At 32.9% G+C, this 15500-nt stretch overlaps 1 protein-coding gene across 1 annotated transcript; it reads right to left on the bottom strand.

The window, feature by feature from the left end:
- On the bottom strand, window positions 1–4821 carry LOC142633489 (protein FAR1-RELATED SEQUENCE 8-like). Its single transcript, XM_075807725.1, has 2 exons — window positions 4602–4821; window positions 1–2205 (listed from the first exon to the last, which is right to left on the bottom strand). The coding sequence occupies exons 1-2, from the start codon at window positions 4668–4670 to the stop codon at window positions 94–96; spliced, it is 2181 nt and encodes a 726-aa protein (XP_075663840.1). The 5' UTR covers window positions 4671–4821; the 3' UTR covers window positions 1–93.
- Between the last annotated feature and the right edge of the window lie 10679 nt (window positions 4822–15500).

The raw sequence follows: 15500 nt of genomic DNA, 5'->3' as shown, positions 1-15500 counted from the left end.
TGAACAAAATTGAAGACTTTGCCCCATGAAATAGAAAAAAATTGACACAAAAAGTTATCCACATTGTTATTACTATTATTAGTGTTACCTACTTTACATGTGCTTCTCTGCTACAAGACGGACCTTATTCAAAGACTCTTTAAACGCTTGCCAAGCTACCATATAATGATCTTGTGATATCATCCCTTCCTCAACAACTTGCATGGCTCGTCTGTACAAATGATCAAACCACTGTACCGGGTTTGTAATATCAACATTATTGGAGCCAAGGTCTGGTACATACAAACGCTTAAAATCCTTCCTCCATCTTGACAAAATATACTGAAACGGAATCTCCTCCAAACCATTATAGGTAAGGACACATAATGCATGTCGGCAAAGATAGCCTTTGAAGTTAAAGCAACTGCAAATGCAGCGAACTTCTGCTGTTGCTTTATCATGCATAACTTCAAAATTCCTGACATCCCTCAGAATCTCCTCTCCATCACGTTCTTTCACCATGTATGTTACAACAGGTCCATTTGTATGAGCTTGTGTTATGTTAAAACAAGAAGACATCATCACCACCTCATCTTGGAACTTCTGGAATATTTCTTTTGTATACAATTTAGAGAGCTGCAACTCGTAATAGCAACTTGTTTTCAAAATGTCACTTGAATCTCTTGACTCAAGATCGTCAAGAGCTTCTTTCTGATGCTTCTTTTGTAGAACTATCTCATACATGTGAAAGAATTCTTTCAAAGAAGTTTGTTGATGCATATAACCGTCAAAAAAAGCACTCATTGTACCAACCATTTCAGAGTTGGACATTCCAGCAAATGATGCATCTTTCGAGTATACTGGAACCCAACGTTCTCGATCTTCATACAGGATTCGAAGCCACTCATGTTCCCTTGCTCCAAAACGCTGGATCATATCTTCCCAAGCCATTTCAAATTCTTCTACTTTTATAGAGTCATATACCGTCCTCCTCAATACTGTCTGAAATGCATCATATTCTTGAAACTCACTCAAACTGTCAAGTATGCTTTGCATTACAAGTGGCAACCAAAATCGATGGTGAGCTCTGGGAAACACCTCTGCAATTGCACTTTGCATGGCCCTGCACTGGTTTGTTAAGATAGTTTGAGGAGGCCGACCAGACATACATGTAAGCCATGCCCTAAACAACCAAATGTATGTTTCTAGTGTTTCATCCGCAAGCAAACCACAACCCAACAGAACAGACTGCCCATGGTGATTCACACCAACAAATGCCAAGACTGGAATATCATAATTGTTTGACAAGCATGTTGTGTCCAACGCTACCACATCACCAAAATAGCCATATGCAGCCCTGGACCTAGAATCAATCCAAAACACATTCCTCAAATGCCCTTCATCATTGAGATCCATCACATAGAAAAAATTTGGATCTGTTAACTGAACCCGACAGAAGTAATCATAAATGACTTGTGCATCTCCATTTTTAAGCTTCAAGCGCCTAGAACGATCAAAATGGTTGTTAGCTTCCCCTTCATTAGAGTTTGAGCTTCCATATCCCATTGCATCTACTACAGGTGTTCGATACAACTTGATTGTTCGTACTTCCACATCAACAGTTGGTTCTAACTTTCTTTTATCCCCAATCACCATCTTCTTGTGTGACTTGGAGTTTTGTGCTCTTTCAGGATCAAATGAATGGTTGTGTTCAAGCTTTACTTCATCAACTCTCCACCTATTAGATTCCACTAACCTCAACCTAATCATTGCAAGACAACCTGTTCTAGTTTCTTTCCTGCGACTGTTTGCTTCTTTAATCATTTTAAAACCCTCACAATTGCAACACAGCACTGCACCACGCTTCTCTTTGCTGTTGCGTTTTGTCCAAGAAGACTTCACCCTGATGGCAAATCCAAGTTCCCTGGCATAGCAATTATAATAATTGTAAGCATCATCATATGATTCAAACTCCATCCCCACAACTGGTGGGGGATAGTCCTTTCTTTCAGAGATGCCATTTTGAAAATCAACTATGGTTGTATCATCCCTGTCAGTTTCAAGGTCATTGCCTTCAATCTCAAACAGTTGCTCACATTCATTCTCAAGATCATTGCCTTCATGGTCATCACCATCAATCTCAAATAACGGCTCAGTTTCATGGTCATTCTCAAGGTCACCATCATGCTCAAGCAGTTGGTCACTGTTTTGAGAACCTTCTTCTATCTGGTATAAGAAACAAACCATCAATACCAATGATATTTCATAAGCTAACAACTACTGCAAAAACAGAGGAAATTGAGAGGGGGAGAGAGAGAGAGAGGGGGGGGGGGGGGTTGTGAAGCTACCAAGCTTAGAGATGGTCTCCACAAAATTTCCATCTTTTATTTCCTCCACACTTACACATATGTTTTAAAGCTTTTGGTCTTCATATGTTGTATTTAAAAAAAATGCAAATCAACTCCATAAATAATTTTGTCTACCATTCTATCAATCATCAGTACATTCCCAGACCATCAGCCTTTCTTCAGTATTAATATAGCTTTATCTGGTTTTGTTTCTGCACACTGCTATTCCATCTATCATCTTTCTACTAATCTATTGATCAGTATATTCATTTTGAATAGCTTTAACTATCATTTCTTATGCCAATGTTCTCTACAATAATTCTATGATCTCATGCACTCAAGCTTGATAAATTCTTCTCATTCCCAATTTATTTATCAACATCCTTTAGTGGTTAAGGGCCTCCTTCAATATAGTTTTTGATAAATAATATTCTATTAAAGATGGAAAAAAAATACTCTGCGTTCACAATGATGAACATAAAGTACCATGAACAATTACAAGCAAATGAAGTCTCCTTCAAATATCGACTCTAAAAAAAAAAAGGTCTCTTTCAATATCATAATTCAATTCACTCAGAATTTTTCCCCCTTAGTAATGGAATGGAAGGTGAGGTCATGGGTTCAAGACTCAATGGGTGCACATGTAACTTACCAATAAAAAAAAAATTCATTTCTATCCTTTTAGAATGATTGATATGTTTCCAATTTGTATAACTGGTCTGGAATAAGTTAGGTCTTAATGGAGATATTCAAACAAATATCTTGATATAATTAGAATACTAGGGATAATGAGGATAAGTTGGGTTCATCACAAGCTATCTGAATTCAAACCAGGACAGTCTTCACTCACTAAATCATCCAATATCAGGGTCAGAAATTATGAAAAATTCTTCTTCTTTTTTCTTCCCCCATAATATCTATTCATCATGCAAAATGAAACTATTTTGTCATTTTACTTATATAAAATTGTCAACTTTAACAACTCAGATTGAGCCAAATTCTACCAGCTATATGACATGAAGGAGTTCTTCAATGGCAAAAGTCACTTCAAGGATTCTATCAGGCCTATCAGTTAAGTTATTGCAGCAACTCTCGTAATCTTAAACTAGTACTGTAGTACCCAAACGCAAGAGCAACCAACAATCTTGATCTCTCCTCCATTAACCTGTTAATAATGGTATTTACTTATTCATGCTGCTATAGGGCATGTGGGTTTGTCCAATCTACAACACTTGCCCATTGTAATAATGTTTTAGACATTCTATCCATCAAAATTAACTACTATTTAATACAAGTGCGCAAACTGTACCATAAGGTTAGCACCAAGTTGCCTTAATATCTCCTCATGGTTAATCTAGAGAACCTGTCAAGCAGAAGAAGTAACCAGGATAATAATAACTAAGTCTTTTCTATAGGGAATACTCTGTACACAAACAACTTCTCTAGCACATAACACACGGCCAACTAAAGGAGCTAGACCATGTTACCTACACCATACAACATTCCATTATGCTTTAGAACCGACATGAATGCATCTTTTTTTTTTTTTTTCTTTAGAAGCCTCAGTGCATTGCAGATCCCTTTCTACTTCAACCGTGCACATCAACAGCGAAGAACCGAACCTAAAACTTATGCCAAACCCACTACAACTTCCGGCAACCTAAGCCGAATCCCCAGGTTGTGATTAACAAATTATTTTGTTTCATTCTCGTTTTTCGGGTCATTCAAAACCAATCACATTCACATATTACCTTAATTATCACAAATATACACTAGCATTCTAAATGACTTTTAAATTTTTTTTTTTTGATAAGTAACGAAAATTTTATTAAACAAAGAAAAACAGCCAACCCGAGTACGTTGGGAATGTACTATGGGGCACAAATCAAGAACCAAGATTACAACGATCAAGTAAAACAGGAAGGAAAGATCAAGAAAAATGACAAAAGACCACAATCCAATCAAGGAGAGTGTGTAAAAAAAAAAGACGAATTTAAAATGACTTTTAAAATTAAAACATTTTAGAGACGAATTTAAATTTGGTTCTATCCACACAAAAAAAAAAAAAAAAAAAAAACCCATCATATAGCTTTCAATCTTTAATCACATCACATGCACATCCTCTCACTAACATTTCATATATACAAAGACGTGTGTTTATATATAATATACATAGAAATACAAGCATGTATGTCTGTAAAAAAAGAATTTCACTCATTCATGGAACTAGCAATTCAGGTCAATTTCAAAACCTCAGAGAGAGAAGGTACTTACGGTGATGTCGAGATTAGGGCAAGGGGACAAGGCGTGGTCGGTGGGAGAGAAGGTGGTATCGTCGGTCATGCTTGAATTGGGTTTGGGTTGAGCCAGGAGGACTAGGAGTAAGACCAACAACAACAACAACAACTTGTACACTGGGTTGATTCACCATCACACTTCTACACGCATTCTCTCAATTGTTTTTTGTTTTTGTTTTTGTTTTTGTGTGATGATTATGATTAAATTATGTCATTCTCAATCTATAACTATGAGGTGGTTAGTTTCGCCCTAAGCTTGGTTTTTCTTTTTCTTTTTTTCTTTTCTTTTCTCTTTTTATTATTAATTTCTTTTTTTTTTAAAATTACATCTTAAATCCTATAATAATCTAGAAAAATTGCTATTTCCACGACAAATTATACAACTTTTGGGAGACGTGAGTAGTAAAAAAAAAATGATAAATCTATAACCTTTTTTTTTTTTTTTTTGTTAAAGATAGATCTATAACCTACCACATTGGCAAATTGAGGCAAAAATTGTGTCATTTATCATTTATTGTAGTTCTAGCATATTTTCAATAATCTAAGGCATGTCAAATAAATTAAAATAAAAATGAAATATTGGTATTTTCGTTCTTTTTCAAAAATTTATTTTTCACCTGTAAACTTTAAATTGTTATTTTTTTTTTTTTCATTCTTAAACTTTATAAATAGTGTTTTTTTTTTCAATACCTTAAAAATAAGAATAAAGACAAAGAAAATAATACTTTCAATAATTTAGGGATGAATTTTTTTTTTTTTAAGTTTAAGGGTATAAAGTGAACCATTTTCAATAATTGTAGAGTGAAAAATAAATTTCAATAGTTTGAAGACAAAAAAAAAACTTTTGGTAGAATTTAAGGATCAAAATAATATTTTAGCCAATAATTTAATCCCTAAAGTTTCAAAATATAAAAAAATTACACATTTAGCCCATTTTTCAAATAATTTGATAGTTTGGAGAGGTGGAATTTCAACCTTAAACATTTTTATTGAAAACATTAAAAGTTTTTTTTTTTTGTGAGATGTATAATTGAATTTCAATCTATGATGTTGTATGGCAATTGCTCTTTATCATTAAAATAAGACACTAATCAATTTTTGGTGTTTGCAAGGATTGAACATTATCTATCTTATTTGATAACAAAAAACTTTACTCATTGAGCTAACTACAATCCACTAAAAGATTAAACTCTAAATCTAAACATTTCTCTCAAAGATAAAAAAATGTTAAACTCTAAAGTAGCACAATGCAATTCGACTTAACTAGAATGAGCCAATGAAGTTAATTTGTCACCTTTTAAAGCTGTAGTATTTTTATTTTTATTTTTTACTTTTAAAACTAAAGGTTTAATTTATTACTTTTTTAAACCTTATGATTTAATTTGTAACTTTGGAAACTATATGATATATGTTACACTCTTAAACTATATGGTTAAAAAAATAATTTTCCCTTTTCTTTGGGTTTTGGGGCTAATGAGGGAGGTCCTTGTGGTTGTGGTGAGAATGTAAAAAGGTATTGGGGGTTGTTTTAGAAATATACAGAAGTGTAGGGTGTTAAGGGAATATACGAATTACGTTCTCCAATAGCACACTAGCTTCTAACGTGGGAGTGCGAGGAAATGATGGTCACGCGCGCTTGTTCGATGTGACATCTATGCTCCAATCAGAGAAGACTTCTTGTTAATTTAAAAAAAAAAATAATGTTTAATGGGAAACAGAGGAACACCAATCCATTTTCTAATTTATCTGATCATCATAGAAAAGTAGTAAAATAAACGTGTTAGGGCAACCACATCAGCTTATCTCTAATCTTTTAAAATAGAAAAAAGTACCAATTTTACACATTCTAACCCAAAAAACACCCACATTAATCTTTGTAAAAATGTGCAAATATACACAATGGACGTGTAAATGAACAATAACCGTACATATATGCACGATTATTGTTCACCATGTAAATGATTTTTTTTTATTCTTGTTTCTCTCTCCTCTCTCTACCTCTGAACCACCTCACTCTCTTTTTCTCATTTCCTTTCTCACCTTACTCTCACCGATCAACTCTCTCTCATTTCATCACTCTCTCAGATCAACTCTCTTGCCGACCCACACCGTCGACCCAAGCCCTATTGCCAATTTGTTGGTTGCTGGGTTTTTTTTTTTTTTTTTTTTCCCCCATCCTTCATCTGTTGGTTGCTGGGTTTTTTTCTGGTTTTTTTCCCATCATTGACGGCTGATCTGTTGGTTGCTGGTTATTTTTCTATTGTGGTGGGCTATTTCTGTTGGGTTGTTCTTTGGGTTGTGTGGGTTCCGATTGGTTGCTAGTGTTGATCTTGTTGCACAGTGGGTTCCGATTGGTTGCTAGTGTCGATCTTGTACGGGTTCCGATTGTTCCGACGATGGCTGTGTGGTTGTTTAGGTTGTGTTGGGTCTGTGAGAGATGACCATGTGTGGGTCGTGTTGGGTCTGTGAGAAAGATGAAACTGTTAAAGAAATGAATATTTTATTTAAATAAATGTGTATAATAGACAAACTGATGTTGATATTTTGTAAAAATAGGTGTGTAAAATAGAAAAATTAGGTTTTAGATGTGTAAAATGGAAAAAAAAATTCCACATACTGATGTGGATGCTCTTAGTATCAATGTGATTGATTCGTACGCCAACCACACTTAGTCACATGAAATGAAATGAAACGCGATTACTTTCTACTCCATAAATAGTGCTGCCTATGACTATGGGGTTTACTTTCATTCAATTTTTTTTGGTAGGACTTTACATTCATTCACAATCAATCGATCATGATATTTTTTTTCCAAAAATAATAATAATAAAATTGATCATGATATTTTTTTTTCCAAAAATAATAATAATAAAATTGATCATGATATTTCTCTAAAAAAATGATCATGATATTTGACATTTGGATTTGCATAATAACTAAAAATAATAATAGGTACCATCAAAGAGACTTCTTAAATAGTTTTTTTTTTCCTTTAAAAAGTTAATATTGTTAGAAATAAAGTCTGATTGGAATGTATAAACTTTGGGTAATGAAAAGGTTATTTGAAATGTGTAAAGTCTATAGGGGAGCTGTATATCCATTAGTGTCTATAGGGGAGATATATATCCATAAGTGTACTCATTATTACAACCTTATTTCATAAACTCTACAAGCATTCTAAGGTTCTATATATATGTAAGATTATTTTACTCTTATTGTACACATCTAAGAGAGATCAAAAGAATTGTGGATGACCACTTGAATACAAGAGTTTAGAAATATATATTTCTTGTTTCTTCTTACTTTGTTTTATATATTTCACAACACATTATCAGCATGAGTCTCTACCCAATTTCAAAAGGAAGTTGTAATCCCATTATTCTTCAAATATCAAAGATTATTTGTATAGTTTTCTCAACTCACTGTAAGTTTTCTTTTTAAGGAATTAGTAATTATCCTATTTGTTTGTCTTTACGTTTTATGCTCATAATTTTAGTGATTTTAATTGATTAAATTTTTTTATGAGATTCACGTTATTCTATTGTTATATATTGTAATAAGATGCACATTATGAGATTCACATTTAATTGATTAAAAAATATTTTGTTAAAAATGGTTTGTGATAAAGCAACTTAATAATAGTTATATGTACCGTGTATGAATCAACTTTGAATATATATATGTCTATGTAGCATTATTTCATTAGAATTTTGTATGAAATATTTGTTTATTTAGTTACTTACATAATTATATATTTGATATAAATGTCAAACCTTACAAAGTTTGAATTTGTTGCCCTTGACATCTTAGGCGATAATTCCTTATCATGGATCCTTAATACTAAGATTCATCTGGAAGCAATGAATCTTGATGAGATCTATGTTGATGTAATAAATCTTGAAATTATTATTATGGATGACAACAGAGTTATCCCAGAAGAATCGTTCAAAAGCAATAATTTTTATTTGTTATTATTTACATGAAAACTGAGTACTTTACAATAAAAGACCACTTAGGAAAATCACAAGTTCTAGGAGAATCACAAGTTCTAGAAGAACTTGATCATCCTAAAAGCTTAGTATGACCAAAGTTGTAATAAACTAAAGGTGCAAGTGAATTAATCTAACACTTTAAAATCAGCCTACAATTAAAATTATATAATAGAAGACACATATATCATGTTTCGAATGTGCTTCTACAGTAGCAATATTGAATGCATATGTTCATAAAGTGTTATGAACTAATGTTTTATCTTCTAGTGGCTGAACAAAATAATGAACTATTGCTGGAAACCATCAAATGGTCATGAGAATAAGTGTTATAGGTGTGGAATGAAAGGTTATTGGTCACTTACTTGTTGTACTCCTAAACATTTGGTAGATTTGTACCAAGCCTCCATAAAAGAAAAGGAAAATGGAATTAAAACAAACTTTGATAATCATAATGATCCTAAAGATCCTATGAATTATCTTCATTTTCCAAATTGAGTGAATATGACTTATCTTGATGTCTTTGATTTCTTTGAGGATGTTGATAGAAAATTTGATAATTTAATTGGTGATGGAAATGTCCATACCAATTAATTATTTTTCTTTCATTATATTATAGCATTGAAATAAGTATTTTTATTTTGATATGTTTTATTTATATTTAAAGTAATAAAGTTTAATTTATATTTTGCATATGTGAAGATGCATGGATCATACTAGTAAAATCAATTCCAAGATGACTAGGGAAGATTTTTGTCTAGCAGATAGTGCAACAACTCATACGATCCTTAAAAAATATTTTAAAATTTTAAAATTATGCAAAGCCAATGTCAATACCATATCGGGTTCATCAAACTTAATTGAAGGCTCTGGAAGAGCAATTATCATGTTGCCAAAGGGCACAAAACTTTGTATTGATGATGTTTTGTATTCTTCTAAATCAAGCAGAAGTTTACTCATATTTAAGGATATACGTTATAATGGTTATTATATTGAAACTAATAATGAAGGCAGTGAAGAATTTCTTTATATTACTTCAATAGTATCTCGCCAAAAGCTCATATTAGAAAAACAATCTATTTTCTCTTCTGGGTTATATTATACTACAATGAGAACAATTGAAACAAATATTGCAATACACCAAAAGTGTTCGGACCCAAAGGTTTTTATGCTTTGGCATGATCTTCTTGGACATCCAGGATCAATAATGATGCGTCGAATTATTGAAAACTCTCACAGACATCCCTTAAAGAACAAGAAGATTCTTTTATTTAGTGATTATCCATGTAGTGCATATTCTTAAGGTAAATTAATTACCAAACCATCACATTCAAAGATTATTATTGAGTGTCCATCTTTCTTAGAAAGAATTCAAGGTAATATATGTGGACCAATAAACCCATCTTGTGGACCTGGTTTTAATTGATGCATCAACCAGATGGTCACATGTATGTTTACTTTCTACTAGAAATGTTGCATTTGCTAGGCTTCTTGCTCAAATAATTAGGTTGCAAGCACAATTTCCTGATTATATAATTAGGAAAATTCGTTTAGATAATGCTGGTGAATTCACATCTCAAGCTTTTGATAACTATTGTATGTCAATTGAAATTAATGTTGAACATCCTGTTGCTTATACACATACTCAAAATGGTTTAGCTTAATTACTTATCAAGAGACTTCAAATTATTGCTCGACCTTTACTTATGAAATCAAAATTGCCAGTTTTTGCTTGGGGTCATGCTATTTTACATGCTGTATCATTAATTCGCATTAGGCCAACTGCTTATCATAAATTCTCACCATTGCAACTTGTACTTGGCCAACAACCAAATATTTTTCACTTGCACACATTTGGTTATGCTGTATATGTACTTATTGCACCCCCACAACGCACTAAGATAGGTCCTCAACATAGACTTGGAATTTATACAGGGTTTTGATTCCCCATCTATCATTAGATATCTTGAATCTCTAACTTGTGATGTTTTTAAGGCACGTTTTGAGAATTGTCATTTTAATGAAATAATCTTCCCACCATTAGGGGGAGAAAAATCGTTGCCTATAGCACGACGTGAGATTATTTGGAATGTTTCAACGTTATCTCATCTTGATCCTCGTACAAATCAATGTGAACTGGAAGTTCAAAGGATTATTCATTTGCAAGGAATTGCAAATCAATTACCGGATGTATTCACCGACAATAAGAAATAGTGAAATCTCATATTCCAGCTGCTAATACTCCAACACTGATTGAAGTCCCTATAGGATTAATACAGCAGCAAATGAATCAAAGCCACACTTGAAGCGTGGAAGACCTGTCAGTGTTAGAGATAAAATTCCCCAAAAGATAAAAGTACAAGAAAAACAAGTTGCAGCCCATAAAGAGGCTATACCCAGGAAACAGGTCACAAAAATAATTGATCTATCCAAAACTTATGAATAAAAATCTCCTGAAAATAAACCTCTTGAATAGTTATCCCCTGAAGAGGATCAGGTACCTGAAAATAACGAGATATTGATACATTATGTACATACAGGAGAAATATGAGATAGAAATAAAATCGTTGTCGACAACATATTTTCATATAAAGTTGCTCTTGATATAACCAGAAGTAATGATAATGAATACGAACCAAAAACTGTTGATGAATGTCAACGTAGAAATGATTGGCCAATGTGGAAAGAGACGATTCAAGCGGAATTAAATTCACTAAGTAAACGTGAAGTTTTTGGACCTGTAGCCTGAACACCTAAAGGTGTAATGCCTGTTGGATACAAATGGGTATTTGTACGTAAAAGAAATGAGAAAAATGAAATTATAAGGTACAAAGCGTGACTTGTAGCACAAGGTTTCTCGCAGAGACCTGGTACTGATTATGAAGAAACATATGCTCCTGTAATGGACGCAATTACATTCAGATTTTTAATTAGCTTGGTAGCAAAAGAAAATTTGGATATGCGATTAATGGATATTGTTACAGCATATCTGTATGGATCATTAGATAATGATATCTACATGAAAATCCCTGAAGGATATAAAATGTCTGAAACATATAATCCTACATCCCGAAGTATGTAATCTATCAAGCTACAAAGATCTTTATATGGGTTAAAGCAATCCGGACGCATGTGGTATAATCGCCTCAGTGTATATCTTTTGAAAGAAGGATTTGAGAATAATCCAATTTGTCAATGTGTTTTTATCAAAAAATCAGAATCCGAATTTGCCATTATTGCAATATATGTTGAAGATTTAAATCTTGTAGGGACTCTAGAAGAGTTAAAAAAAAACAGCAAATTGTTTAAAGAATAAATTTGAGATGAAAGATCTTAGTAAGCCAAAATTTTGTCTTGGCCTGCAAATTGAACATCTTCCAAATGGAATTCTTGTTCATCAATTAATGTAAGCAATTTACATGGATAAAGCTCATCCTTTAAGCACTCCAATGGTAGGTCAGTCATTTGATGTCAAGAAAGATCCGTTTCGACCATAAGAAGATGATGAAGAAACTCTTGGTCCTGAAGTACCATATCTTAGTGCAATTGGTGCTTTGATGTATCTTGCAAATTACACACACTTGATATAACATTTGTAGTTAACTTACTAGCAAGGTATAGTTCTGCACCAACTCGAAGACATTGGAATGGAATTAAGCATATTTTGCGTTATCTTCGTGGGACTACTGATTTGCGATTATTTTATCCAAATGGATCAAAACCATAGTTGGATATGCTGATGCAAGTTACCATTCTAATCCACATAAAGGCCGATCACAAATAGGTTATTTATTTACCTATGGAAATACTGCTATTTCATGGAGATCTGTTAAGTAAACAATTTCTGCTACTTCCTCAAATCATGCAAAAAATATTGCAATTTATGAAACGAGTCGTGAGTGTATTTGGTTGAAATCGGTAATTCAACATATTCGTAAGAATTGTGGATTATCATCAATCATAAATAGTCCAACGATATTATATGAAGATAATGTCGCTTGTATCACTCAAATTAGGGGAGACTATATCAAGGGTGATAGAAACAAGCATATTGCACCAAAAAATTTTTATACACGAGCTCTAGAAGAGGCCATTGATGTCAAGTAGATACGATCATGTGATAATTTGGCCGATATGTTCACTAAGCCATTACCAACTGCGAATTTTAAGAAGATGGTGCACAACATTGGCATGCGTCGACTTAAGGATATTTTTACCATGAACAATGGAAATTCTATGTACTCATGAGGGGGAGTAAATCTTCTAAAGAACGTGTGTTGATTGTACTCTTTTTCCTTCGCTAAGGTTTTTTCCCACTGGGTTTTCCTTTGCAAGGTTTTAATGAGGCAATCCTAAGGCACTAGAAGTTATATAAGAATATTGTACTCTTTTTCCTTAGCTAAATTTTTTTTTCCCATAGGGTATTTATTTGGCAAGGTTTTAATAAGTCATATTCTTAGAAAGTGGTCATCCAAAGGGGAGTGTTAGAAACAAAGTCTGATTGGAATGTGTACACCTTGGGTAATGAAAAGGTTATTTAGGATGTGTAAAGTGTATAGGGGTGATGTATATCCATAAGTGTCTATAGGGGAGATGTATATCCATAAGTGTACTCATTATTACAACCCAGTGGTGGTGCCACGTTATAGTCAGGGTGTTCTTGGGAACACCCTGACTTGAAATTTTTTTTCTATATATAATAATTAAATTTTTTTTATTTGTTAACCCTTAAAAAAAAATAGGAACACCCTCAATCAAAATTAGGAACACCCTCAAATTAAAAAAAAAAAATTATTTGTTCTACTTTCAAGCAAAAAAAAAAACCCCAAAAAAAAAATTTCAACTAAAATCTAAAAAAAAAAAAAAAAAAATTGTAACAGACCCAAACAACGGACGGCAAGCCCGCAGCCTCGCACATCGTGTCGGAGATCGCTTATCGGAGATCACTTGCAACCTCGCACATCGTTGCACATGGCACATCGTCGCCGTCGCACATCGTTACATAGGTATTTCTCTCTCTTTTTCTCTTTGACTCTCTCTCAGTCTATCACTCTATCTCTCTCTTTATCTAAAATCTGAAATGAAAATGAAATGAATGTTCAACCAACAAAAAAAAAAAATTTAAATGAACATGTCTTTGTGACTCTCTCTCTCTCTCTCTCTTTATTCTTTAAAGAGTAACTTTATCTGAGCCGTGATTGGCAGAAGCAATGAAGCTTTAACACTTTCTTAATATTTTGCTTATTTTTTGACTTTTATTTTGGCTTTATCTCATGATTCTTATCCGTTGGTTGGTGTGTGTGTGACTGTGTGTTGGTATTGGTGTTGGTGTTGGTCAGTTGGTGAGATATTAATTGTCTTCTAGTGTAATGTTATTATGATTTGTGATTGTGAAATTTTCTGATTGGCAGTTGACTCTTGTGATTGAGGGCATCAGGCAGGCTTGTCTGTTGAGTAGGGTGGGGGGTGGATGGGCTAATGGGCACATGGGACCGGGTAATTGGGTAAAGCAGTGTAATAATTTTATATTAGGCTAAATTAATAATTAATAATTTAATAATTAAAGCAGTGTAATTGGGTAAAACAATAATTAATAATTTAATTAACCAATACATTATAAAAGACAAACAAATTAAATTATGTTAGGCTAAGCAACAATTAATAATTTTATAATTAATGAAACAATAATATAACAAATTATAATTTATAAAAGACATACAAATTAATGAAACAACTAAACAACAATAATTAATAATTTTATTAATATTTCAAATAAACTTATGGTTTATTGTTTATTCTTTTGCTAGAATTATGGACAAATACTTGATAAGTGGATGAATGATTGCTTGGTTGTGTATATTGAAAAAGATGTAACTTTTAGCATTGATTATGAGACTATTATGCAATGATTTCAAAATATGAAAACTCATAGAAGACAATTGTAAACTTTATGTATTTACGTGTTTTTTTATTGTTGTTGTTGTCAGTATATAAAATTTTATTTTTATTAGATCATGTAATTTATGCTTGTTGAGGAATACCCTGGAAAAAATTCCTGGAGCCACCACTGTTACAACCTTATCCCATAGACTCTACAAGCATTTTAAGGTCCTATATATATATATATGTGTGAGATTACTTTACTGTTATTGTACACATCTAAGAGAGATCAAAAGAATTGTAGATGACCACTTGAATACAAGAGTTTATCAATATATATTTCTTATTTCTTCTTACTTTGTTTTATATATTTCTATCATTTCACAAAAAAAATATAATATATAGAGACATGTTTAAACCATTAGGAGCGGATGCCATTAGTTGAAACTCTTTAAAAAAAAAAAAACCCCAAAAGACCTAAGCATAATATGTATGAGCTCAACTATGTTAAAATTTATCATTATTCAATATGAGACTTTAATCACACTTATACACTCAACAAGTATGAGGTGTGTGCGAACCCAAAAAGTGGCTGTTGGGCCCAACCTCTATCTGGGCTCACAATCTATTTGTATCATGGGTTTTGGATTTTCTACTATGGGTGATTCTATGCCCGGCTACCCAAGTACCCTTATTTTCTCTACTCTTTAGACCTCTCAGAATTGCTCCCCCTTTTTCTCTCAAAATGGTCACCCTTTTTTCTTAGTCTTTACTCTCCAATTGCCAACCCCTTCTCTCAAATTCTCATCTCTTATTTATAGCTCAAAGCTAGTGGAAGAGTTATGATTATTTTCATGGTGAGTGGGAAGAGAGGTCCAATGTTATTATCCTTAAGTGGGTGTTTAGTTAGGAGTGGGAGGTGGTGAGAATGGCATTGGAACTGGTTCCCCTGTTAGGGGAACTACCCAGCAGCGATACTCCCTAAGTGATGCCGAGCATCTTAGGAC

Source organism: Castanea sativa, chromosome 5 (genome assembly GCF_040712315.1).
Source record: "Castanea sativa cultivar Marrone di Chiusa Pesio chromosome 5, ASM4071231v1".
NCBI classification, from domain to species: Eukaryota; Viridiplantae; Streptophyta; class Magnoliopsida; order Fagales; family Fagaceae; genus Castanea; species Castanea sativa.
The sequence above is the reverse complement of the archived record's forward strand: the minus strand, read 5'-3'. Positions and strand labels throughout refer to the sequence as shown.

Excerpts from the sequence above, each read along its gene's own strand:
- LOC142633489 (XM_075807725.1), bottom strand. The coding sequence starts at position 4,670 with ATGACCGACGATACCACCTTCTCTCCCACCGACCACGCCTTGTCCCCT. Across the intron at positions 2,206-4,601 it reads GCCCTAATCTCGACATCACC|ATAGAAGAAGGTTCTCAAAA; the intron begins GTAAGTACCTTC and ends TTCTTATACCAG.